Source organism: Cygnus olor, chromosome 1, assembly GCF_009769625.2.
Source record: "Cygnus olor isolate bCygOlo1 chromosome 1, bCygOlo1.pri.v2, whole genome shotgun sequence".
Taxonomy (NCBI): domain Eukaryota; kingdom Metazoa; phylum Chordata; class Aves; order Anseriformes; family Anatidae; genus Cygnus; species Cygnus olor.
Genome location: NC_049169.1, coordinates 12,258,280 through 12,284,078, shown reverse-complemented (window position 1 = coordinate 12,284,078; position 25,799 = coordinate 12,258,280). Strand labels below are relative to the sequence as shown.

General features: G+C 35.9%; 1 protein-coding gene across 10 annotated transcripts in view; it reads right to left on the bottom strand.

Moving 5' to 3' along the window:
- MAGI2 (membrane associated guanylate kinase, WW and PDZ domain containing 2) overlaps positions 1-25,799 on the bottom strand; it is a 774,790-nt gene that overhangs the window by 543,007 nt on the left and 205,984 nt on the right. For 8 of the 10 annotated variants that reach the window (XM_040548715.1, XM_040548725.1, XM_040548731.1 and 5 more), the window contains one exon: positions 6,358-6,474. In XM_040548715.1, coding sequence (XP_040404649.1) covers positions 6,358-6,474 — 117 coding nt within the window. Of the gene's footprint in view, positions 1-6,357; positions 6,475-7,896; positions 8,074-25,799 lie in introns of those variants that run through there. The other 2 variants (XM_040548773.1, XM_040548815.1) reach the window with 2 other exon arrangements.

The window sequence follows — 25,799 nt, the reverse complement described above, 5'->3', positions numbered from 1 at the left end:
TGTCTACTGTTCTTTGCCTCCTCTATTTAGGCTGTCAGTTATTTGAAGCAGTGACCTCTTCACAATCATCTGGTACCCATGGCTGTGCTTCATATAGCACAGTGAGGCCCTCGTCTCATGTAATTACCTGATCTGGTTTAATTTTGCTTGAGATACAAAAAAGGCTGAATATGCTGATGATTCTGCTTTAAATACACCTTGGCAGTGTGTTCCGGTAGATACACAACAATAAGAACATTTCCCTAGAGCTCTGCAATGCTCTATTCTGAGCCATCAAAGTCAAGACTAAGCAATAGCTAACACTTGTCTGAAAGAATAAAGCAGTCATTAAAGTTAGATACTGTTATTTCCAGTCATGTGGGCATTTCTTGTCAGTCTGGTGTGCTAAGCACAGGTTATTTTATCCTAAGAATAGATCCACATGACGTCAAAGTAGCAGATCTTTTAACAGATGATATCTGGACTTCCTAATTTTTTATTTATTTATTTATTTTTAGAACAAAGCTGTGCACTGAATTTCCACTCTTGAAAGATACTTTTGACACTGAAGTAACTTATAAGGAAACATACAAAAACACCAGCAAGTCTGTTTCAAACATTCCCCTTTGTTCTTGGCTATATACGTTTTAGAAGACAAAGTATTTTAAAAATGAAATTTGAAAGATCAATATAGATTAGTCAAATATAGCTCACATCCTTATTTAGAGCAGCAGAACTACAAACACAGCTCCTGAGTTGTGTGTTCTTTCACCCAATATGTGTTTGTTGCCCACTTCACCTATGCCACTCTTTTGTCTGCTCTGAAATCAGAAAATTCAGATGAAAACCCTGGTATTTAATTGGGATTTCCTTCAATATTTACCTGTTATTGTTAGCTCCTTTCTATAGTAACTCATATAAAATCAAAAAGTATTAGAAGTAATTCAAATTAATGTTCTATGATAACACCTATGAGGTCCAGTGCCAGGGAAGAGGGGCAGGGGAGGAAAGCTTCAGCATACTGTAGTACATACAAACCCAGAGGTTCCTTACTTCTTCTGATTTCTACCCATGAAAAAGGCTATGAATGACTACAGCCTCCTAATACAATGAACATCTCTGCCAGAGGGGAAAACACTGATTGTTGTGGAGAAGAAGCTTTCTCAAAGGTTGAAAGTGTGGAGTGAATTCCCCTGAGGCTGTGTCCTTACCACCCTGCAGCACTTTCTGTTCCAAGTAGAAACAAATTTTATTGGCTTCAATGTCTCAAAAAAACAAAACAAAACAAACAAACAAACAAACAAAAAACACTAATGGCACTACCTTTTGCATATATGACAAACAAAAGCAAGTCCAGCCATTTCACTGCATACACTTTATCTTCTAGGAAGTGGACTAGACAATAAACAGAAGAGCTTTGTAATGTATAACATTTAAACAGTACACAGACAATACTTCAGCATGTAGGTTAAATGTATTTATACATAGACTAGATTACATTAGAATAGAATAGAACAAAATCATGTTTGAAAATGTGGCTCTTATTTAAAGTCATTCACAATGTAATATAATAATGACCTAAGAATCTAATTATATACAGAAGATAGATAAAAATAAGAAATCACAGGAGAAAGGATGGATATTATTAAGTGTTCATAGATTCCAAATTTGCAGTTCAGTGAGTTGCCCATATTCACCTAACAGAGAGCAATCATAATGCCAATAGGCAGACTAAGCAAAGGAAAGAATTATTATCACTATTTCATATGTGGAGAACTGCAGCACATAATGACTATACTTCTTGCCCGTGGTCACTCACATACAGAACGTGGCTGAGTCACAAACTGAACCTTTCTTCCTACATAGCTGACAATTTTTTAAAATAATCCATCCTCCCTACAAGACTGCTGTGCTAATAGTAATACTGTTATCCAGTGCAACAAGCCAGCACCGCACACCAAGTTCTCTCAAATTGTCATCACTATTGTTTTTCTAAACATAAGCACTAGGAAGGAAATGTCTTCATCCCCATCCCCCTCCCTCCCGTCCTTTTTTTTTTTCCTTTTTTTTATTTCACGTTATCGCTTCTGAAACGTGGCCCAACTTCTGGGCTGCAACTGCCACTGGTGTAAATCAGTGCAGTGGGATAGAGTATTTCATTTGAGCAACTCCAATTACTACTGTTGTTCTGATGTTATATCCCAGAGGATATATCAGTGGTAATCTCTTCAAATTAATAGACGATTTTTTAATTCTACGAATCAGCTTGTCATTGTTTGACTTTTTACACTGCTGTTTAATCAGAATGACTTCCACTATCATTTCATATTCCCTGTCTGGGAGGGAAGCATACAGACTATTTTCAACCACAGATCCGCTATTTTGCAAGCTCTTAAGAAAGCGAAATTTGCAATTTCTTGCAAGGATATATCAAAGGAGACAGGAATGACCATGATGGTCACTACCAAAACTGCTTTCCTGTCACATATTATCCTCAAAGTTTCATTCTTGTTATGACATGAAATTTGAGTCCTCTTCTTTCAGTAAGACTAGAAAGGTGCTTGCTGACATAACAACTGCAGTTTAATTACAGTACTACCAAGCACAAGGTTCAGCATGACTAAATTGTTGTCTGCCTGTAACACTCACAGTACTAGATGTGTTTTGTGCCCTTTCTCTTAGTGAAATGTGGACAGAAATTCAAATATTGCTTGCTTGTATTTAACAACTACCACATCTTACCATGAATATTTCTCTGTATTGTAGTACAGCTCAGTGGTCAGTGCTCCTAAAAAACTTATGAATAAATTTAGGGTATGAAACCTGTGCTTAAAACCCATACAACTGAAAGGGGAAAAGAAAATGCATGAGACAAACTTCAGTCAGGTTTTCTGGATATAGAGAGCTGTGAACTCTTCTTTCTCCTAGAACTGCCTTTTATTTTCTTTTGCTTTCCTCTGAGATCCTCAGCATACTTCTCATCTGTATTTTTGGTTTCTCAACACCGGAAGTCCAGTCCTCCTGCCTGAATTAAAACAAGTGCTGTACCTTGACAGAAGACCAGTGTCTGTCTTCTAAAGAGTACATATTTCCTTGTATATTATTTGTCATACTGTATCTTTAAAAAAGTTTCAGTTTCTTGACCTTGCCTCTTGAAAGCTTTATTGCTTTTCTAACTCAGCTTCAAATTAATGGAACTTTTTCTTCATTTTCTTGTTTATGTATCAGTTTCATTACTGCTGTCACACAGCTCTGGGGACAGAGCTAGTTAACAGCTGCATCTCAACTGCTGCAAATACAATCGCATGTTCTGCCCTGGGATATATGTGTGTAATTCCTGTTGACAATGCAGTGAAAATCAATTTCATATGGCACTGTGAACTGCAGCCACTTATGGAAGGCAGTATCTGACTCTTAGGGTTACATGGTCATTTCTAGTTTTGTAGAAAGCAGCACCACAGTACTAAAAATAGGGAAATGCAAGGAACACAAAACCAAGCAGTTCATCCTATCCATAGGGGCCAGTTCCAGAGGGCAGAACTGATCCCTTATTCTCATACCTTGCATTCCTTGCCCATCCACCTTTGATGCACACAGGGTAAAATATAATTTAAAATTCAAATTCTTATCCAGTAAATACCATTTTACCTGATCTAACTACATTTGGCTTATCTTGATTTAAAACGTGTATGGATTTGGTTCTCTGCTTCCTAGTTTCACAGAAAACACTTATTCATTTTATGTAAGTGAAAGATGTCTTAGTCTGACCTGGAAAGCCTATGGCTGAGCAATCAGTGGTCATGCCCACTGCATTGCTAGGGCCAGTGCTGTCAATCTTAACAAAAAGCAAAGAACAGTAAAAACTTAAGGTCAAGGACCCTCTTACAAACATTCATCTGGTTTCACTGGCAACTGTACCTCAATAACTGAGGAAAGTTTGTAGGTGTGTTCTTAAAGGGAAAAGGTTGTCACCTATTTTTCAGATTTGTTCTGTTTATGTTACAACCTTGTCATTGGAAAAAAAGGCTATGTTATCTGCAGTTGGCTCTCTATATATTTTTCTGCACAAGAATTTGACCAACTGAATGCTGCTTTTGCTGTGTCAACATTTGATGCAAGATTTGTAATGAGCATGTGGTTAGTCTCCTCATTATTCAGTGAACTTGTGGGCAATGTTATAGTCACTTAAATATTACCGCTTCATACTAGAGAAATCTCCCTACCAGTTGTTAAGTACAGTGTTCAGAACCATTACTGTCAGCCTACATTGAGAGCTTCCAAAACAAAGGACTGCCAAAAAACAAATACTTCCTAAAGGACAAAATTTTGAATATCAGCACCCTTGGAAAGTAAGTTCACAATTCAAAAATTAGTTAATTTATATGGGAAAAAAAAAAAAAAAAGGAACAGAGTTTTGATCATTTTCCCTCCGAAACAGGAATGTTGGAGACAGAAGAAAATTGCATTAAAAAAAGATTCTTCTCAATTATGATTGAAGGGAAATCTGGGTTACAATCTGTGCGAGGGTGTCCTCTTCACCCACTTGATTACGGAAGCTGCTTTAGCAAACCACAGATCATCCTGACTTCTTTTGTTAATTTCTTTTTCCCAGAACACAGCCATTTTTATAGGATTTTCAAGAAAATTTCAAAGAAAATATGTCATTTGTTCTTGGACACTATTTATTCTTTCACTCCTATCGAAAAGATTCTTCCACTCCATCCAAGAACATACCTGCTTACCTCATGATTCAGAAGCTGTCATCCATGTCACTCTAAAATTTTTGAAAATCTGGTTCTTTCTTAAAACTGCTCAAAATGTAATATGATAATGACTCAAGAATCTAACCACATATGATGACACAGAAGATGAATAAATCACAGCAGAAAGGAGAGGTAGTCTTGAGTGTTCATAGGTTTCAAATTGTGGTCTTTGTGGTTGCAGTGCTCCTGTTTGAACGATAAATTTGTTCCTGCTGGTACTGTATTTCACTTGACCAATGAGAACATTTTATTATTGCCTTGATTAAGATAAACAAACAAACAAATAAACGGAGTTATCATGCCCTACTGCCCATACACAGTATCTGTTACACATGTGCAATACTTGTAATATTGTTGGTTTTTCCTTTGTTTAAATCTGGATCTCCAGCATTAAGAAGTGTGTGGTGGGACTACAGTAAGTATACTGTTATGCTAATGAACACCCAGGCACCTTAAGAAGAGGGATTTAATCTCAAAACGTCTTTGTACTTGCCTCTGCATTTCAGGTCTGATGTTTCTCAGCACCTTCAGACAAACCTAATTCACCACAAATGTCACAGAGATACAGTGTTTCTGATTTTCTGTGTACAGGTAATCTACAGGTAATCATTCTTTATTTTTTTTGTCCACATTCCTTTCTAATAAGGGATGAATGGAACCCCTCAAATTAAGACATTGTATTTATCTGTCTTCAGATTTCAAAAGAAAACAGACGTAAGCCTCTTTTTTTGGTACTTTAAAGCTCCATTCTTTAATGTAATGAAAGAATGTAGCATTCAAAAGTATGTTGTGACATAATTCAAAGGTGCTCCTTTTCTTTGCCAGAAAAGGTCTGCTTTCAACAGAAGCACCATTTTTATTTTATTTTTTGTCTACCAAGCAACTGTTTTATGAGGGAAGAATACCAGAACTTCATTCCAACACAAATGATATATCATCTGTCCACCAAGAAGATCTGTTCTGAAAGGCATGGCTCTGATGGTCTGACATGGCTTATATTAGTCTGCTTAATTTCATGTCTACTGCAGAAATAGGTGAAAACTTTCAATAGCTATAAAATGATACTAGAAGTTTCAGAACATTTTATAGATACCACTCACTCACAACAATAGAACTAACACATATGCACATTCTGAACTTTCATTGCCATGCCAGCTGCACTTAAACTACAACATTTCCTACTTCGCATGTTTCTTCTGTTGCCTTTTTGCATTTTAAACCCCACAGTACTATTCAGTAAAGTATTATGGTGAAATACGATACAGATCAAACTCTCTCTGTTGGACATCAACTTAACCAGCCCAGAAAAGTGTTTTTTTCTTTAAATTTGTGCTTTCTAAAACTGCAGAAGAAAAAGATTATTCTTCTACAGCCACAGTTTATGAGAGCTCCAACTTTGAAAACACCATGCAGTTTCAGAAATTAATTCAGAATTAGACTGTTCAGTTCCACAGCGATGGCACGGAAGACACGAACCAAGCCATTAATCTATTTACAGGGAGACTGCTTCATCTACAGTCCACCTCTCAGCACTTTGCAAATGGTCTCAGCAGCATTAATTCGGACAGTCTGTTGCCACTAAGAAAACACACTTGTTCATCTCCACCATACTCACATGGCACCGTGCGGAGGTAGAGATTGTCTCTTATGATCTGCTGGAGCTCATGGTCCACCGAACCTTTCTGGAACCGTAAATTGAGGTAGTGACGAAGGTCCTTATCAACGATGCCTCCTGTCAAGGAAAAGAAAAATGAAAAGTTGATTTAAAAGTATATTGCTTTGAAAGAACCAATGAATCACTTGTAAAGTCTTGGTGCCTCATTTTCCTTCATGTTTCTGTCAAGACAGATGACAGAAGCACAAAGTTCTCTAGTTAAGGCATGTAGTTGGTATAATATTATTTAGTACTGATTACTGTAAAGGTTAAAAACAGCTAATGATAATTGGCTAAATCTGTACAGTTGAGAAAATACAGTGAGGTGTCTTTTTTTTTTGTTTTTCCTGCACGACTGGTAACATTATTATTACATAGTGACATGCATATATATCTGTATAACACATTATTAGGTATTATGTTCCCTGTGACCATGGACCAATTTTCTACCTATTTATTGAACCAAAAAAATGTTTAAAATGTCTCTGCAGTGTTCAGTGTTTTCAATACAAGTCTAACCAGAATAAAACACAGTTAAACTAGTTATTATCTGTAATTAATGACCATACAAATATGATAAAATGTTTTGTGTTATTTATTTCTAATAGTGCTCACATATGAAAAAGACACCATAACAAACAAGGGTACATATTTTATTTCTACCACCGAAAAGAGTCATTAGTAATATAACATCTTAGGATAGCACTGCAAACAAATGTGGAAAAAAGAATTGAGTTTAAAACCCAGTATTTGCCATTTTAACCATAAATTCAGAAGAAAACAACTAAAAGTATTGTTTAGCTAATGACTGGTGTATCTCAGTCCACTATTACAGGTATATATATATATCTATATAATCTAACATGATTAATAAATATTTCCTGATATATTTCCTCTCCATTTCTTTTAACCTGGAGTATGGATCATATTTATAATTACGGGAAAAATTCTATAAATAACTGCATTTCTTCCTTCTCTGAAATATTGACATAAGAAAAGTATGGGAAATCATTACAACACTGAGTTCTGAGACGTATTGCCAAGATGAGAAATTGTAATCAGATAGCTCTCTAACTTGTTGCTTCATAAATTCAACCTTAAAATACTTTTTAAAATGGCATTTGCTATTGAAACACCTGCCAAATGTCTTATTGACTTGGACTCTCTAAAGATTTTCCTGTAAAAAGGAACAAATAATATTCCCACCAAATTATTTGAAAGTCACTGAAGAGCACAAATGGTTATAAATTAAAATATATTTCTCCTTGCAGCTATTCTTATTTATCTCTCAATTACAAGTCCATAATCTTATTATTGTTGCTCTTTGTCAATAACTTCAAAACCTTTTGTGCCAGGTTTATAAAAAGCTTATAAATAATTTCCATCATCCTTAGCTCAAGGCAAAAACCAGCAGACTTTCATAATAAAAAATAAAAAAAAGAAGAAAAAAAAAGAAATACAAAAAAAAATCCCGCACTCATAACAGACACAAAGAAATACCTGTGTGTCCAGTTCCCAGATGCTGAGAATCCCCATACAGATCTCTGTTGTTCCAGGATCCAGGCTGAGCCACTTAGTCCACTACTTTGATACCCCTAACCCTTTTTCTCGCAACGAGCTGTCTTTGCAGACCAGACCATCCTTACTCCTGTTATTTTTTTAACAAGATTTCAGTGGAGGTGAAGGCTAGAGGAGGCTGCAGAAAGACATTCTGCTCCTGATCAGGTTTTGCTGTCCTTTCTGATCGGCTGCAGAGAATAAAGGTCCTGCAGCTCTTGCTCTTCTTGCTCTAATATACAGAACATGCCCAGTGATGCAGATGCTTTCTGGCAGCCTGAGAAAATGCCAGCTCAAGAACAACAGCTGTAGCCTGCCCGCTGACATAAACCTGAATCATTCCACTTATGACATAAGTAAGTTTAGGAGTCTACACAGATTTCTGACCCTCTAAGTGATTTTTTTATTTTGTTTCAAACACAGCCATTTACTTCACCGTGTGTTAACAAATGCACTAAAACCTCCTAAGCACTTCATAAAGAGTCACCTGATATTTTTGCCTAAATGCTTATTCCACACTGGATTATAAAAAAATATATTTACAAGAGGAGGAGTCTACAGCCTTGTATCGGTTACACACACATTAAAATGCAAAAGTTTGTAACAAAAGTAAGACTTGAACATCATGCAGGAGGGTAAAAACAAACAAACAAACAAAAACCTTGCCAGCTTCTTAGCAGAAGTGAAACATATGCAATCATTCTCATTATCTGAGTATATACTCTAACAGGAGCAAAGTCTATTTTAAAGAGCAGTCAGATGAACTACAGACAGTACATGTACTATTGACAAATTTCCTTCTTCAAAACTCATTGTATTCTCACCTAATTGACATTTTTCAGTTCTTTGGGCATAAGCTACCCTTTTGTTGAATCTGGTATAACAATGAATTTTAAATCTTAGAAAGTATGAAAAATAAAATAGCTCCAGAGTCCTGAACAGCAGATGCAATATTTTTAATTCATTCCCCCAGTTGTCACTCTTATGTTTTTCTTCCCTAAAAACTTTTGTTGCTTTACCAGATGCTTGTCAAAAGCATATCTGATTTGACTCCAGATGTGCTTTCCAGATATTTATAATGCTGGACAGGAACTTTTGAGCAGCCTGATCCTTTTAAAGTACAAGCAGAAGAAAATGTAACACCTGTAGTTTGGGGCCCTAAGAAACTATAGTGATTCACAAGAATGTAAAACAGCCTTGATTTAACAGCACTGATCTAGATCTCATGTTACAGAATAGAGAAATCAAAAATAACATGACAGGAGAAGGAAAAATAATAGGACTATGTCCTTCAAAAGGTTGAAACAACAGATTGAAAATCATATTAGTTAGTTCACTTTCACGGGAAAAATGAAATTTAGTGGCATTATCAATAAGTTTGAAGAAAGAGAAGCAGTCAGAAAACAGCAGTCACTGTTTTTACAGAAAGTAACACCACGCCACTAATTAGTGGGGCAAGCCATTTGCAATCTATTTAGACAAGTGTCAGGTACCCAGGACTGACATGATTTCTGGAAAATTCAGCTTTCTCTTTTTTCAATTTTCTCTTTTCACAGTACATTTAAAACCACTGAGATGTTGAAAAAATCCAGACATGAACCTAAGCCTGTGGTTTTCTGTTATTCCCTGAGGTCCACAGTGGAGCACCTCAGAGAGATGCTCAGAGGCTGCCGGTGCCCGTAGTGTCGTGCCACCAGCCCTAAGGCAGCTCTACAACAGCTCACAAGAAAGAGCTCAGAAACAAGGAGTTTACGAAGGCTACATCCTGCTCACTGTGTGTGACAATGAAAGGAAAAGCCATTGTATGTAAGTGGTATTACACAGCACAAGCTTTAAAAACCCAGTCCGGAGACCATAATTAAAAATGTTCTTTGACTGCTGCCACAGGAGGAGGCTGATAACTGCACAACAACCATTCACCAGCTTGCAGCCATGAGGGGTGTTGGTTTTTTTTTCTTTTTCCTGGCTTGAGGCTTCAGTTTCATTCACTCCAATGAATCCCATTGCTTTGCTAGCTGGGAAATATAGGATGTGAATTAAATACTTCCAGTAATGATCTCTTTCATAATGTATGTTTTAGGTGCAGATACCAATCATGACGGCAAACTCATAACCAAGAATGAATTTGACTCCATAGATTATAAAAGTAGATACCACTTGGTTGAACTAAAAAATGCTCTGTTTGCATATTTTACTCATGAATTTAATGAGTAAAGTATATCTTTTTATGGTTTTAATATATTAATGTCAAGTTTCCTTCCCTTCTCAAAATTTAGCAGCAAAGCCCAATCAAAAAAGAAATACAATAAAAAACATGCATACAAAAGCATATTGAACAGTTTGCAGCTCATTAAAAGATTCAAAACTGAAGAAGGTAATTGCCGTTTCTGAGAAAATGACAGAGATAAATGTAAGGAGGGCTATAATTTTCTCTAGCTCTAAATATTGCAGGGAATTTGTTTTGTTTAGTTTTGTTTGTAACTTTCCATTCGGTATACCACAGATGTTTCAGATGGAGTATACTCCCGTATTTTATTTTTCAGTGATGGACTACTTGCAAAACATGAACATCCGTCTTGTTGTTCCCACTATGTCACCTCTAAATATTTTACTTCTTATACTTAACACAATTTTTATGGTTATAACTTCTCAACAATATTCACCTATTACTGTTTTCTCATCTTCTCATCTCTTCTCATAACATTTTAGTGAAGTGAATTCCCAAAATCTGGTGTGCTCCATTGTTGTTTGTTTGTTTGTTTGCTTGTTTTTTAACAGTATAGTCATTACATCTCAACCAAGAATAATTTGCCTTGAAAATATTTCAGCTTCCCTAGATTCTATAAATAGTTCTGGTTTGAAAAATCTATGAGTAAGCAAACCTCTCATATCTAGATTAGATAGTACATGACCTGTGTCTGAGAAAAATAAAGGAAATAACTTAGGGCATGTACCTTGCAAAAATGAACAAACATTTTTTTTAGTATAAACTGCCTCCCTTCTTCTATTGCCCTACTTGCATGAATCCATGTCTCCCCTTGTTTTCAACAAGCTCCCAATTCTGACTGTAAATATGGGACACCTGTATTTGGCCAGGTCAAAAGCTCTGGCTTAATAGGCTTAATAGGCTTTCACCAGTTTGAGCAGGACTAACTGACTCGAATAACCCCCAAATTCAGGTGTAATCTGGAACTTTAGATTACTAGTGTGATGTGCCTCCCTGGGCATCTGACAATTTTTTTCTTTACGTCTTCAGTAAAAGACATAGTTTGGTGCATGCCAGAATAACTTCTCTTTCATTCACAGATGATCCAACTGACCTTTCAATCATTGGCCCAAATTACTGACTAATTATTATTAGCCCAAATGACTTCTTTATTCATTAGCCTAAAGGACTTTGTTTAAACAGGAATATCTAGTTTATTTGTTCTTTTCCCTACTGATGAGATTAAAAAGTCTTTTGTCCATGGCAGTGGCTGCAAGAAGTATTTTTTGTGACCCTGTAACAGCTCTATAAAGAAAATCAAGACCATCATGAATAAAAACCTGAGCATATGGTTTAATTGCTCATTTCTGAATATTTTTGGAAATGGTCCAGTGAGAATTCAGAATACCTGAAATTATCATGTACAACTTCTTTCAGTCATCTCCATCAATTCAGTGACATCTTGCCCACATACCTACAAAAATTTCTATGACGTTTTCATTCTGGCATATAAGGCCTAAACTGGAGTGACCTATAATTCTTCCTCCAGTCCTTTTCTGACCACCACCACTTGAGGCTTGTATAAGCAATAAATAAATAAATAAATAAATAAATAAAATAAAATAAAAAAATAAATCAGTAAAACATTAGTTGTTTTGTTTGCAATTAAATGCAGCAAAGCAAACTTGAGCAGTGTTGGGGGACTGGCAGTACATAGCAGAGAGAAAGTCCATGTCAGAAAGGACTCCAAAACATGACTGACTTCTCACTGCTAAAGTAATTGAAAAGATTTTAAACTTAAAACAAAACAAAAAAAACAAAACAAAACAAAACAAAAAACCAAACAACCAAAAACATCAACTGTCACATCTCCTCTTCTCTCAAAGCTTTTTCCCCAGATGGCCCTCTCAGGAGAAGAGTAATATTCTCCCCTCCTGAGAGCTCCACCTAACCCATAACTAAGTTTGTGAACAAGAGATAAAATATACTCACTAGACATTTTTTTCATTAGTTGAATAATATTTTCTTGCAATAAACCTCAAAAAAAATCCATAAAAAGTATCAATTAAAGGAGACCTGATGATTAACACTGTTCATATGAATTGCTAGTGTCTGTACTACAAACATCTTAAACAAATGTCCTACTGAGTACATGATCAATAAAGATGACATGCATATAACATTTCAGAACTAGTATGAAATGATTTGTTTTATTTTTTATTTTTTTAACAGTAACAAAAAATAAAATCATTATGAATATTCCAAAGTAATAACACAAACTCTGGATTAGATTTTTTAAGGATTGGTTATTAAAATGCAGCCTGCAGCTAAGTCTGTTATTTAAAGGAAAATATTCTCAACAGAACTACTTAGTACTCAGGGGAATATAAATATGAATTTTGGCACTTCACTTATCATTGTATATTCAACCCTGTTAGTTACTTCAGGTTTCCAGGTAAAGTATATAATCTCTATAACAGTATTCTGAAAACAGTATAACAACACTTTAGTAAATTGCAAGAAGCATGTATTACATTCCAGTCATTAGCTGAAGATTGTACATTTTAATCTTTAAAGCTTTTCTATCCCTACATTAAACTCTGTGGGTCTTCTTTGAACTTCTGTCTGTCTTCCACTACTACCTTCAGCCAAGTCTGCCATCAGACATCTTATCTGGCAAATCTCAAAACATCAGGGGTGAGCTATCATCACTGTGAAATATGTAGTAAGATAAAGTGGGACAGAGAAACAAGTGGGAATTTTAAAGGAAAATTAGACTTCTCAGGAAGAAAATTAATTTCTTTCATACTTGGAACTACACCAATAAATTCAATTTCATGATCCTTTACTGGAGATTTATATAAATTTCAAGAGTAAAGACTTTGGAAAATAATAGATCATGGGGCTCTCTAAGCATCAAATATGATGAAAGACATTGAGATTTAGTTTATTAATTGGGAAATGGCCTTCTCTTTTAATAGCCTATTATTTTGTAGCCTTTCCTTTTCTCTTCATTGTATTGATATTATTTTCTTTTTTTTTTTTTTTTTTTTTTTTTTTTTTTTTGCTTATTGATCTTTTGTATTATATATCACTTACACATATTTTGTGCCCCCCCACCCCCCCCGGCATTTCCATCCTTAGATTCCACCTTTTATAGCCCCCTCCTAGCATTTCAAATTTAAGGATTTGATATCCTTGTAGGACAAATTGCATAAGGATGGTACAGAATGTAGACTGTGTTAATAAAACAACAAGATCTAGCCAAAAAATGAAAAAAATTTCTCCACAACAGGTCCCTTAGCACTTAGATATGGATGTATGTCTATATACAAGTAGCAATTCCCTAATGTCTGTAGGAGATGTGCTCCTCCTGCTCTTCCTGGACTGAGACAAGCTGAGGTTTTAATACTCTCTGACCTAACTCAGCTTTCTGCCTTGCTGAGGATGGAAGTATTGTCACTGCCTGAGGACAACCTGGGTTTGGTTCAATGCCCTCTGACACCCATCCTCAGGCAGGTGCTACTGGGGCAGTCTGAGTAAGGACTGCAACAATGGGACACCCCACAGCAGCAAAAGGTGGACGCCAGGGAAAGAGTGACCCTTGGAATAATGTGAAAGTATATCTTGTATGGAATTATTTTCTTTGTTTTGTGGCTAACCTTAAGCCTATATTTGAAATATAAGACTTGAACTCTAAGTTTGCAGTATGCCAGAAGCAAAAACATGGCCTGCACAATACTGGGAGACTTTGTCAGTGGGAGACTGTGTCAGCTGAGCCAAAAGCATCTGCATTTTGTACCTTGTCTCAGATTAGTGAGCTTCAGCTCTTATTAAAATAGTAGATCTCCAGTCAGGGCTACAGAAACAGGCTTCCATTGTTTAAAAACAAACAGTTTTTTAAAAACAGTTTCAGGAACCAGAGTCTACATGCAACATTGACTTTAACCTCAGAGAACTGCCATTTAAATAGTAAAATCATTTTGTAGCTCTGCTATGTAGAGGTGCTTTGCAGTTCTTGACTGGAGTATCTGGGAAATACCATGATACAACTGGCTGGCAAAAAAAAAAAAAAAAAAAAAAAAAAAAAAAAAAAAAAGCTATAATTCATGCTACTGAGAGGACAGTTTGGGTATTTTACTTTCAGAAGATTTTTTTTTCCATGTTCTAGTTAGTAGGTGTATAAATAAAGCTAAAGAAAAAAAATATTAGAACGCTGCTACTGCTTCTCTACAAAGGCTGTCTAGAAATGAACTGCTATTTACTCTGTTTTTGAAATTCACTAAAGCAACACTTCCTAATTATGGAAGAGAGCTGTTTGTAGGTGCCTCCAGTATATCATTGATTTGACTGATAACTTACACATAAACATTAATGATTGCTACTGAGATATTTAAAAGGCTGTAATTGTTCCTACAAGACTTACTACAAAGGAAATAATTACCTCTACAGATGTTTTTGACAAACACTACATTGTAAGGGATTATGCATTTACTTACAAAGTGAGAATGTCAAAAATGACACTGTCAGCTTGTCAGAGCTCAGGATACACTTCTCGTCTTGAAATTTGAACACATATACAAAATTCTTCAAATAGTCCCTACTTTCTACCCAGTAGTCAGAGGCTCTCAGTCATAGATATATTTTTATTTGGACAAAGGGTACCTCGATGGGGCTTGAATCTTGTTACAGCCACTGTTTGTTAAGCAGCCTAACTCCCAAATACAGGTCCCAAAGAAAGTGATAGAAAGCTCTGAACCGACTGCAACAAGAAAAGTTGCAATAGGGAAATAAAGCATCTTACAGATATTCTTCTAAAGACAAAACTTCTCTGAAAATTGATGGCACATAAAGCTGAAAACTCACAGAACAAACTTAACCAGAGATTGACTACAGCATACAAAAAACATTCGAATAGGCCTAATAAGGTTTCTTTTAGCTTCAGAAAAAATATTTATATTGTTATTTGGGCTGGATATATTGCTAGGAAGCTGTTTTGAATTCTAGGAAAATCCACATTAGCCACAAATGCCCAATGGACAAGTTAACCAAAGGAACAAGAAGTCATAAAGATGTAAGAATTTTATTTTTTAATCAAACAATACCAGAATATTAACTTAAACATGCATATATTTGGAAAACAACAAAAAAACATGCTTCTCTCTGTGTACTGCTTACTGACATGCTTGTTAGAAAAATACAGTTACAAATTGACTTCTCTAGAAAAGCTCAAAGGCAGCATTAATCTCTGATATATAATAATGGGGATATGTGTGCTCATTCATTCTGGCTGGGTACAAATTATGCCTTATTGTGTCAGCTTAATTCTCAGTGCTGTAAAGGGAAGTAAGGTAACAGAGAAACCCTGATGCCTCTCTTGGTGTCATCTGGTGGAAAAGCAACTCTAATGCTCAGAATACCTGCAGGAAGAACATGTTCAGACAGTTCTCAGGAACCAACAACCTACACTTATGTCTACCCAAAGCCACATCTGCTCTACAAATCCAGACCCTCTACAGTCCTCTCAGGGCTCCTTTCTGGGCTGCTTCCTCCTAAAAAACTGTGCTGAGAGCTACGCAGATACATCATCGGTCTTACTTTATCAAGAAGATAGAATCATATTTTACCGGTTTCATTATTCAGGCGAAAGTAGAACAAGAATGTGTTCCAGAATTGTCTTACTACGGAGAAATATTTTCCTGTTCTTGCTTTGTGACAGGTAAAACCATCTCCTTCTACAAGTAGACAGCTCTTCACTTTTAATGGAAAAGTTACTGTTCTGGTTAATACTCCTCTTTTCTACGAATACAGCAGTAAGATGGCAGTTCATCTACTAGGAACACAAATGTTCTTTTTCTCTAGTACTCTTTAAGTTTTATCTTCTTTGTGTTCTTTGGTAGAACTTCGAGGTTTGACAATTATTTGAATAAAATATGAAAAACTGGATTGGAATAGTGGCGTAGTTTTACCAGACCTGAATTATATGAAAGATATTCTACTTAAATCATAGCTATATAATTTTAATTGCTTGAGATAGAGACTTATTTTCCTTATTTCTGGAAATAATATTGCCATATTAATAGGCTGTGAATGGTGTGCTGACATTTTTTAAACGAGACAGATTACTCTGGGTAAATCCCAGTAACACAATTTAGGAGGAAAGCAAGCTCACAGAGGTTACAATTGTATGAGTTCTAATAATAGTTAAAAAGTGTGATTTAAGTTAGTATTTGAGTCATGGGTGCCCAGATTTTTAAAGTCTTTACAGCATCTCAGTCTGAACCCATAATGTACTGAGAAAAATCACAATCATAATACATTATTTTCTGGTTTTCTAATAGCTTGTTGCATAAATAGCAGAACACCATTTTGCAGACTTTATACTCGTGATATTTATGAAGTGCAAACTCAATTTCCAATAGATAAACTGAGCTTTGAAAGCAGGATTCAAAAAATTATTGCTAATCTCTGAAACTGAATTGCACACGTATATATATATATATATATATGTTATCAGATGTGTATCTTTCACCCTGAAATCTGGTTTCCTGAATCAAGTTTCATGGCCTTCATATCAAGAGTAATACACTAAAAAGATTATAATGGGAGGTGCTTTATAGCTATTTTTTCAGTAATGAGAAATAAAGACAACATAAAACATGTCAATAATCATGAGGCTGAGAAGGTGTCCTCCTGCTTTATACACATGGAAGTGCTCAGAACAATTAACTGACATGGTCCTCTCTGTTTAATTTCTGTGTGATGCACCTTTCAGCTTGAAATCCATAGTGATACCATCTTGAAATAACTAGACAAGCAGTGGAACAGTGGACATAGTATTTAGAACTGCACTGTTAATCCCATTGAAAGTACGGCGTACATATTTCTAAGGCTATATGTTATTCAGGATTTTAATTTCACACTGGCTTGTGAATTAGAGCTTTTAACCAAAATGCAGTTTTCTTTCCCTGACTGGCATGTCCATTCCTCTAAGGCATCCAGGATGCTTAAATATTACATAGGGGACTGTCAGGAAAAAAAAAAAAATATATATATACACATATATATATGTATATAAATTGAAAATAGTGTATAATTTCACTACAAAACTAATGTTAAAGAACAAACAAACAAAAAAAAAAAACCACTAGATATAGCTATAAAAATCTATTACAAAATAAGCATCCACTTTTTAAAATGTCTGGAGAACAAGGCACAGGTAGTCCTATTTTCTTTCTGGAAGACATCTAAAGCCTCACCATTCATTGTGCAATCTTATAATGCAATTAATAATCTTTCAAGATTAATTAACAATTAATACTAGTAATTAAAAGAATGGCATAAAGAATAAGTCTGAGTTTGAGAAAGAAAGAAAAGATCCAAATAAGCCAAGGGGTTGTGTGGTTTTGAAGGAAGGTTCAAAAAGCACTAATTTGTCAGTTAAGCATCTTTTTATTGTGACAAACTTATTAGCTATTGTAGCACAAGATCTTGATAGATACTGTTACCTTAATGTAAAGCCCATTCAAAGTATTTTCTGACATAATCCATTACCCTAGTCAAGCTTCAAAGATGTGCAGGAAATGTACAATCAAAGCAGTATAAGTTTTGGTAAAATGTTGAGTCACACTGCAATATGAAAAATTTAAATGAAGTTGTTGAGCCCTTACTAGTCCTGAATAACACCGTGCATTGGGTTTGCTACAGAATGCCACTACAACTTTCTTTGATATTTTGCTTACTTGCGAATTAATTAAATCCTGCAATATTCATAGAGTCATAGAGTGGTTTGGGTTGGAAGGTACCTCATCTACTTCCAGCCCTCTGCCATGGGCATGGACACCTCCCACCAGACCAAGTTGCCCAAAGCCCCATCCAGCCTGGCCTTGAACACTTCCAGGGATGGGGCATCCTCAGCTTCTCTGGGCAACCTCTTCCAGTGCCTCATCACACTTACAGTGAAGAATTTCCTCCTAACATCTAATCTAAATTTCCCCTTTTAGTTTAAAACCATTTCCCTTTGTCCTATAACTATCTGCCCAAATAAAAATTTGTTTCCATCTTTTTTATAAGGCCCCTTTAAGTACAGAAAGGCTGCAAAAGAAGGCTCTCCCCAGAGCCTTCTCTTCTCCAGGCTGAACATCCCCAGTTCTCTCAGCCTGTCGTCACAGGAGAGGTGCTCCAGCCCTCTGATCATCCTCGTGGCCTCCTCTGGACTTGCTCAAACTCTCAGCTACAAGTATCAGGGCATTTCAGATCAGAGGAAATATTGTTCTGCATCAAGCTCTGGGCTTTTATGCTTAGCGATCTGTCTTTGGCAAACATTTTGGCAAGATGAAGGAAGAAATAAAACACCTGACATCAGAGCCTGGATGCTCTAGCTCCTGCAATAGGGCAGGGCGGACATCCTCTCTAACTGCCTCTGAATCATTCACTTAGAATGCAATTCCTACAGTCCCTCCTGCTTTCATATATATAGAAAAATCTAGCAGGATTAAATACAACGAAAAAACACACACGTACACACACAGAAAGAATAAACACCAAAGATACAACAGAGAGATTCATGGATGACCAAGCAAATTATTTCTTTGTACTTACTGCTCACTGTTTTCTATGAAACAGCAATGCCATTCTTCACTTCTATGCAGGGACAATGGACGGCATGAACTAATGTCTCTGTATCAGTCAACAATAGCAGAATCCCAGTGCACAAAGACAAAGTAGTTTCAAATTACCTTGTTCTCAAACAGCTATAAAACTAGGTTTGATTTTTCAAATAAAAAATAAGTAAAAGAAAAAAAAAAGAAAAGAAAAAAGCCTCTGCAAGGACAATAAGCACTTTCAAATTACCGTATGTTGCTAAGCTCAGAAAATATAGAAATGTCTTTAGGCAATCAAGGGTACTTTTGTGTACAGTACTTTAGCATAAAAGACAGCACTTGGTTTTTGAGCACTGGACCAGCTGCATAGTGTGTGAAGGAGCTGCTTATTCTGGGACAGTCTCAGTTGGTTAGCTGAGTCCCCTTGTGCTGATCTAATTAGCACTGCTGGGAAATACAAATGACCAAAAGAGACACTGCACATTGTGCAAAATTACATTGTGCAAAATATGTGGGCTTACATAATACGTTTCAACAAAGAAATAAAATGCTCCTGTTCCCAGGAGCTCCAGGCAGGCAGATGGTGGGTACTGCAGCAAGATCACGCACTTTGCCCGCAGAGAAGCGATGCCCTCAACCTCTGGGAAAGAGACCGCTGCTGCACTTCTGTGATGCCCCAATATGCTGAGCCACAGAACACAGGATTACAGCTGGACTAAAATTGCTCACTCTGCATCCCCAGAAGCAGGAGGGTGTCACAACAGAGAATAAAAATGAGATGACAGAGTTCTAGGTTTACTTTTTTTTACCCTTCAGGCACATCGTCCCCATGGCTATGATCTACTAGACTGAAATCAATACAGTCTAGAGTTCAGAAGTATGCTCAGCTGTTTATACAGAATTTATTACATTTTCACAGTTGTTGTTACTTAATTAAAACAGAAAACTAGTGGGCTAAAATCATGGGACAATAAAGAATTTGGCAAGCTACTGAGGTGTGGATTAATAGCTACACATTTTCATCTTTATCTGTGGATGTTAAGGTCAATATCAGTGTGCATATGGTACAAAGCCATAAAGGTGCTTCAAATGTGAATATTGTCAAAGAGGATGTGCCTATAATTTCACCTACCTATCTCTGTTGAGATTTTGATTCACACTTCATAAAATATCAGGTCCTTCTTTTAGTGCTACAGACCCAATAAACCAAAAATAAGCTCAACACCATATAAAACACCATATAAGAAATGACAGCAATTTGTTGTTGTTGTTGTTTAAAAAAAAAAAAAGCTCAACAGTATTAAACCAGCATGCAGAGATAATTGAGAGATTTATTGTTTTTAATCAAAAAGTTACTAAACGTTTTCTGTTTCCATAAGATTGCAATCAACAAAGGAGTGTAAAACAGTGAAGTGCCAGACTCTTGGATCCTTATGTAGCAATGGTGAAGAAAAACTTCTGTTCATCTCATGATTCTCTTCTACACATGTAAAGACTGATAGGAACCAGAAGAACTTCAGCAGTCAGCTTAAATTGTTTTATCTTTATACATTGTAAAATGCTACTGTGAGGCCTTCTGGGATACACAGTGGACTTGCATCTTGTACGCAGAACAATTCTAGGGTACAAGTTGGATTGTTTACTCATCCTATACTATTAAGCTCTAATAAAGCTTATACCAAAGTGGGTCTGCATTCAGTTTTTGGAGTATTAGGTGTCAGAGCAGATATAGTGGAGATGAACCCAGAGGGTTAGATTAAAGGACTCTGCAAATCTCTCTGTTGCTTTAGGAGTATAGAGAAGGAGGGATCAACATAGCACAGGGAGAAACGATTGTTTTCTACACATAGTGAATGCAGTAAATGAACTATGTCATTTGATGTACTTTAAGAAAGAGTTTTTTGTTTCAGGAATTCCTCCAGACTGCATAGAAAAACATGCTAAGCTTTTGATTTGAATGTTAAGATTGCTTTCTGAAAGCTCCTTGAGCTGCCAAGTGATACCACAAGAAAAGTATGTTAATTTGTATGATAAAAGAATTGAAAGACTGTATTGGACTTACACTATTTGAAGTCCTCAGAAACTGTGTGGGAATCTGAAAGGATGATGTGGTTTGGGGATCAACATTTATAGACGGCATGTCCTACCTACTGACCTTTTATATATTAGCAGGTCTGGTAAAGAGTTAGTTCAGCTTCAGTTGAAACATGTTAGACGTATAGATACATGAGGAATCCTGAAAAAAAAAATGCATTCACACTTGTATTTATGATCTCATTAAGCTAGCCTGAGTAATTTAAATCAGACTCAGTACTAGCTGTCTACATCAAAACAGTGAGCTCCTGACAGAGAGTGCCTAGGGCTGAGGAACTCTCCTGTTTTAACTGAGAAGGAGAGGGAAGTGCAAATCAAGAAATTTCTAAATGTATAATGCTGGTTGAAGCTTAGAACAAATCATCAGAAAGACTAGATGGTTGTTTCAAGACAGACTTCAGCTGTAGCTATGGTCTTATTCATGAGGTGAATTCAGAGGTATTCCACAAAGGCCTCTGATATTTAGTATTTTAATAAAACAAATGGAAGAGAGAAAATTTCAAATAAAATTGAGTAGAGTAGTGTCTACTATACTGCAGTCTACAGTCATCTTCCTAATCAGCAAAAGACCAAACGTACCAGGAAAAAAGGATCTGTCTCTGTTCCTAAGGAACACATAGAAGACATACTAATTCCTCAGTTGTCGAGGAAGAGCTGGCAGATACCCTAATTCAGAAAGGTATCAGTCAGAGTTATTGGTGTTTTTTTTTGGTTGCAGATATCTCAACAATAAAGGGAATGCTCTAAGTCAAGGAAAACCAAGAGGAAAGCTAACATCTGAGGATACTGCCTTAGTACCTCTGAAAAGTATCAATTAATACTGCATGATTTGTGAATGGTTAAAGAAAGGATCTACCTACATTAGCAAATAGTGCAGTGTGATGGCTGCAAAGTGGTAGAACAAAGTAATTGAGGACCCAACATCCAAACTTTAGGTGAGTTATTTTGTACTTGTACTCGCCTAGTCCCATGGACAGAGTGATCACACACAGTTGGTCACTTCCTTGTCGAGCCTTATCCAGAATGAACCAAGTACAGATCCTGTGAGACTGATCCACAGAGTGAATTAAAATGTGACCAAGTGGGATATTTGGATATTTACTTCAAAAGAACACTCTTGATCAGAACGAATGCTACTGCATATGCACCCACATTTGCTTTCTGAACTGTGAAGAACAAACTTTGCAATGACTACAGATATCATTTCCCCATCAACAGCTGTGGATATGCAATGTATAATGTACATAGACATTTCACTGAGTGTTTTGATGAAAGCAGTGACTAAATCAAGTTCCAATTTTATTTACAACTTTTTCAATAACAGTTCAGAGGAATTTAGTTTACAATGATTATACAAAATTTGATTAATTTGTGCTGGGAATAAATCACTACCATTAATAAATTAGAGTTGTTTTGATAATAATATAAACCGCATTTGTCATTGCAACTAGGTTTATCCTGTTTTATCAAATCTTTCTTTTCATGCTATACTAATGTATGCTATACCTCTTGTTTTTCACTTTTCTTCTATAGGCAACACATAAAGGTTATCTTTTGCCCTACCAAGTACCTGAAGAGATAATCAATACTACTACTACTTTCAGTTTTTTATTTTTATTATTCATCCATGTGTTAATTTGTGCCCAAAATAGAATACCACAGGGGGGAAAATGATGTATTTAGGGATAGCAGCGAGTTGTTACACCATGAAAAAGAAAAACATTACTGAAAAATACTAGATATAATAAATAATTTATTCAGAGTTTCAGATTCAAAGTAGCCAGGCTGCCAAGGGCTACTTAAACAATGATTGGGTTAGAAAAATGTCACTGAGCAATTTGTATGTCTGTAAACATGGAACCAAGCACGAGACAAATTTAGTATTACTCTTATTTATTTATTTATTTATTTATTTATTTATTTTTAATTTCATGTTTTAAGGCAAATTGCATCTTCTGAATTTCTGGATTACAAACGTGGGGAATTGAAAAGCACCACACAGAGATCTTAGATTTTTAATTTGATGGTTGCAGGTTTGGAGAGACCATACACCTCTTCAAAGCTGGCCAAACGCATGCAGTTATATTTTAAAATTACATATATTAATACTTGATGTTCAAGGTCAGACAAAAATATTAGATCATTTAGTCTGGACTCCTACATGCTGCAGGACATACTATTTCAGCCAGTGACCCCATTAAGCCTATTAATTTATGTTTGCTACAGCACTTACTATAAAGATCTACAGGCTTGATGATGAGAAACTAGGGAGAACCCCCTCTTTCTTTGGCAGTTCATTTGGCCTTACTCTTACAACATTGTACCTTAATCTTAATTTGAATGTCTCTGACTTCAGTTTCCAGTCCTTTGGATAGAGTAAAAAAGCCCTCTCCTCTCCTCTCCTCTCCTCTCCTCTCCTCTCCTCTCCTCTCCTCTCCTCTCCTCTCCTCTCCTCTCCTCTCCTCTCCTCTCCTCTCCTCTCTTTTCCATTTTTTTATTTTTTTTTCTGTTATTGTTAATCTGAACAACCCAAGGAACAGAATTTCTGTTTTTATCTCCTGGAAGCTTTTCCCTGCAGCTCATTCCTAATTTGTCTACATCACACCTAAAGAACCAAGTGAAGCTGCACACAGTCTCCCCACTCACTCACCAACAAAGCACACCTGTGACTGCACCACAAATGAAACTGGGGGGAGTTTAATGTCTGTTTACAGGGACCATTTGAAATCAACACTCAACTCTTCTGAAAAGTCCCCTAGTTTTTTTACACTGCCTATAGAATACTGTATATTTAAGAGCATTTCAGCATCAGAACAAGAAGGCTTTCAATGGTAATGTTCTTCCAACTGGCAGTCACAGAACACAGAAAAAGACAAAATGCAAGACGACTCTTTAGCAAAAGGAAAATGTTGAACAATTACAAAGCAAAGTAGGAAATAATTTATAACACCATTATTTACACTGCTCATTGGCACAGGTGACCGCTATAAAATATGCTCTAAGGAAATATATGAAAAGACAGTGGTATTTACTGTGATTTCAAAGTCAGGCACAAAAACAGGGTGTGGATGACTAAATATTATTGCTGATCTGGGCCTAGGAAAATTCAGTATCATAAGACAAAAAAAAAAAAAAAGGTATGATAAAACTAACAACAACAAAAAAATCAAGTAAGAATTACATCTAGTGCATTATTTCCTATATGAAAACTGGATTTGCCACAAAAAAATCTCTAAAATATCTCATTTCAACCTACTTATATACTTCTATAATTTTCACCTATGTGACTAAAGTTTATAGGTACTGAAAGCCCCAAATAGTGACGTTTTTTTATAAATCTGATGCAAAACAAACTCCACTTAAATTTCCACCTTAAATTGGATACATAATGGGAAATCCAACAGCAAATCAGCTCCCTTTCATTTTTAAAATTTCTGCAAGTATTAGCTATACCTAATAACAGAGACAGAGCTAAAGCTGCACAAGACAAATATGTAGCTTTATAAAATATTAAGTGATAAACTGTAAGCAATCACATCATTAAGTAATATCAGAATGTATATGTGCACAAGGGACAGAGTTAATGCTATTCATTCAACCTTAACTGGCATTTCACCAGTTCTGAAGGCTTAATTGTCTAACATTAACATTTTTCTTACACTCTAGGGATATACTTTTTACGACACTTTTTGCTAAGGCAAATGTTATTGCAGTTAGTATTTTTTTTTCCCCTAAAGCACTAACTGTAGGTAGCTCAAAAGTTACTATGCTTATAGAGGAAAATATGTATTGCTGATTAGTAGAACAAAACAATGAGAAAATTATTCTAATGAACACAAGATGCTTGTTGAAATTTCCGAATTCCTTTTGTCATACTGCAGAAGACAGACGACCACTCTGGTTAACAAGATTATATTAGACATTCTACTTAACATAGGATTTGTCTAAATAAGAGCATAATTTAATTTTCATATCTGTTTTTCTGCAGATCCTTTGAAAAGTCTCTCTAAAAAGGAAGATACAGCAGTCAATGCTCACAGGAGATCTTTTATTATCCAGTATAACAATACTTATTTTTCAATCCATTTCTCTCAGCATACACTAACAATAACGTTTCTCTGCTTTTCCTAGCCTATGCTCTAAATTACAGAATGTGTCTCCCCACATCTGAAACACTGCTAAGCTGGTCAACTGAATTGACACATTTTTGAATCTAAGTTTGGATTGTAAATGGTATCATTATTCAGTAATGGTCTTCCATTTATTATAATACCATATATTACTTCAGACAAAAATTTGGAAGATCCATTTCTTGAAACAAAACATTCCTTTCCAACTTACTTTCCTTAGGAGACACACAGCATCAGTGGAATGTGTAGTAAGCTTCTTAAAAATAAGACTCTGCATATTGCAGTGCTGTAGCTGATGTTGGTCTTTGAAAACCGTCATCCAAACCAGGATTCCTGGGACAGAGCCAAACTGGTTACAAGCACTGTGTCCACTGCAGGAGAGTGCCTTAGAAGTTGAAGAGATGTGCTGAAAATCAATGGAACTTCCCTTATCTCTCAGTAGTATGAATGACTTTTCTCTGCAAGAATGAACATCTAACAAGTGATAAAAGCCTATAAAAAGACCAATATAGTTCTTTATTTTGATATTAAGGCTACCTTGAAAATGTTAGAAGCACCAGAAAGCTAAGTATCTAGTAAAGTACATTTTTGCATTTTTAAAATAAAATCTTGTTTTCTTTCCCTTGTTTCTGGAGCTATGTTAGATGGTCAAAAAAATTATTTGTATTTTATGTGCTGAAGGTCAATTAGAATAATGCTGTCCTCCCCTCCACAGGATGAAATCAGTTTTAGTATGCACCTCCTGGGCTGTCTAATAAGTTCCTGCTGAGGTGCTATCCGAGTAGATCATTCACCAGCCTCTGCATTTGAAAC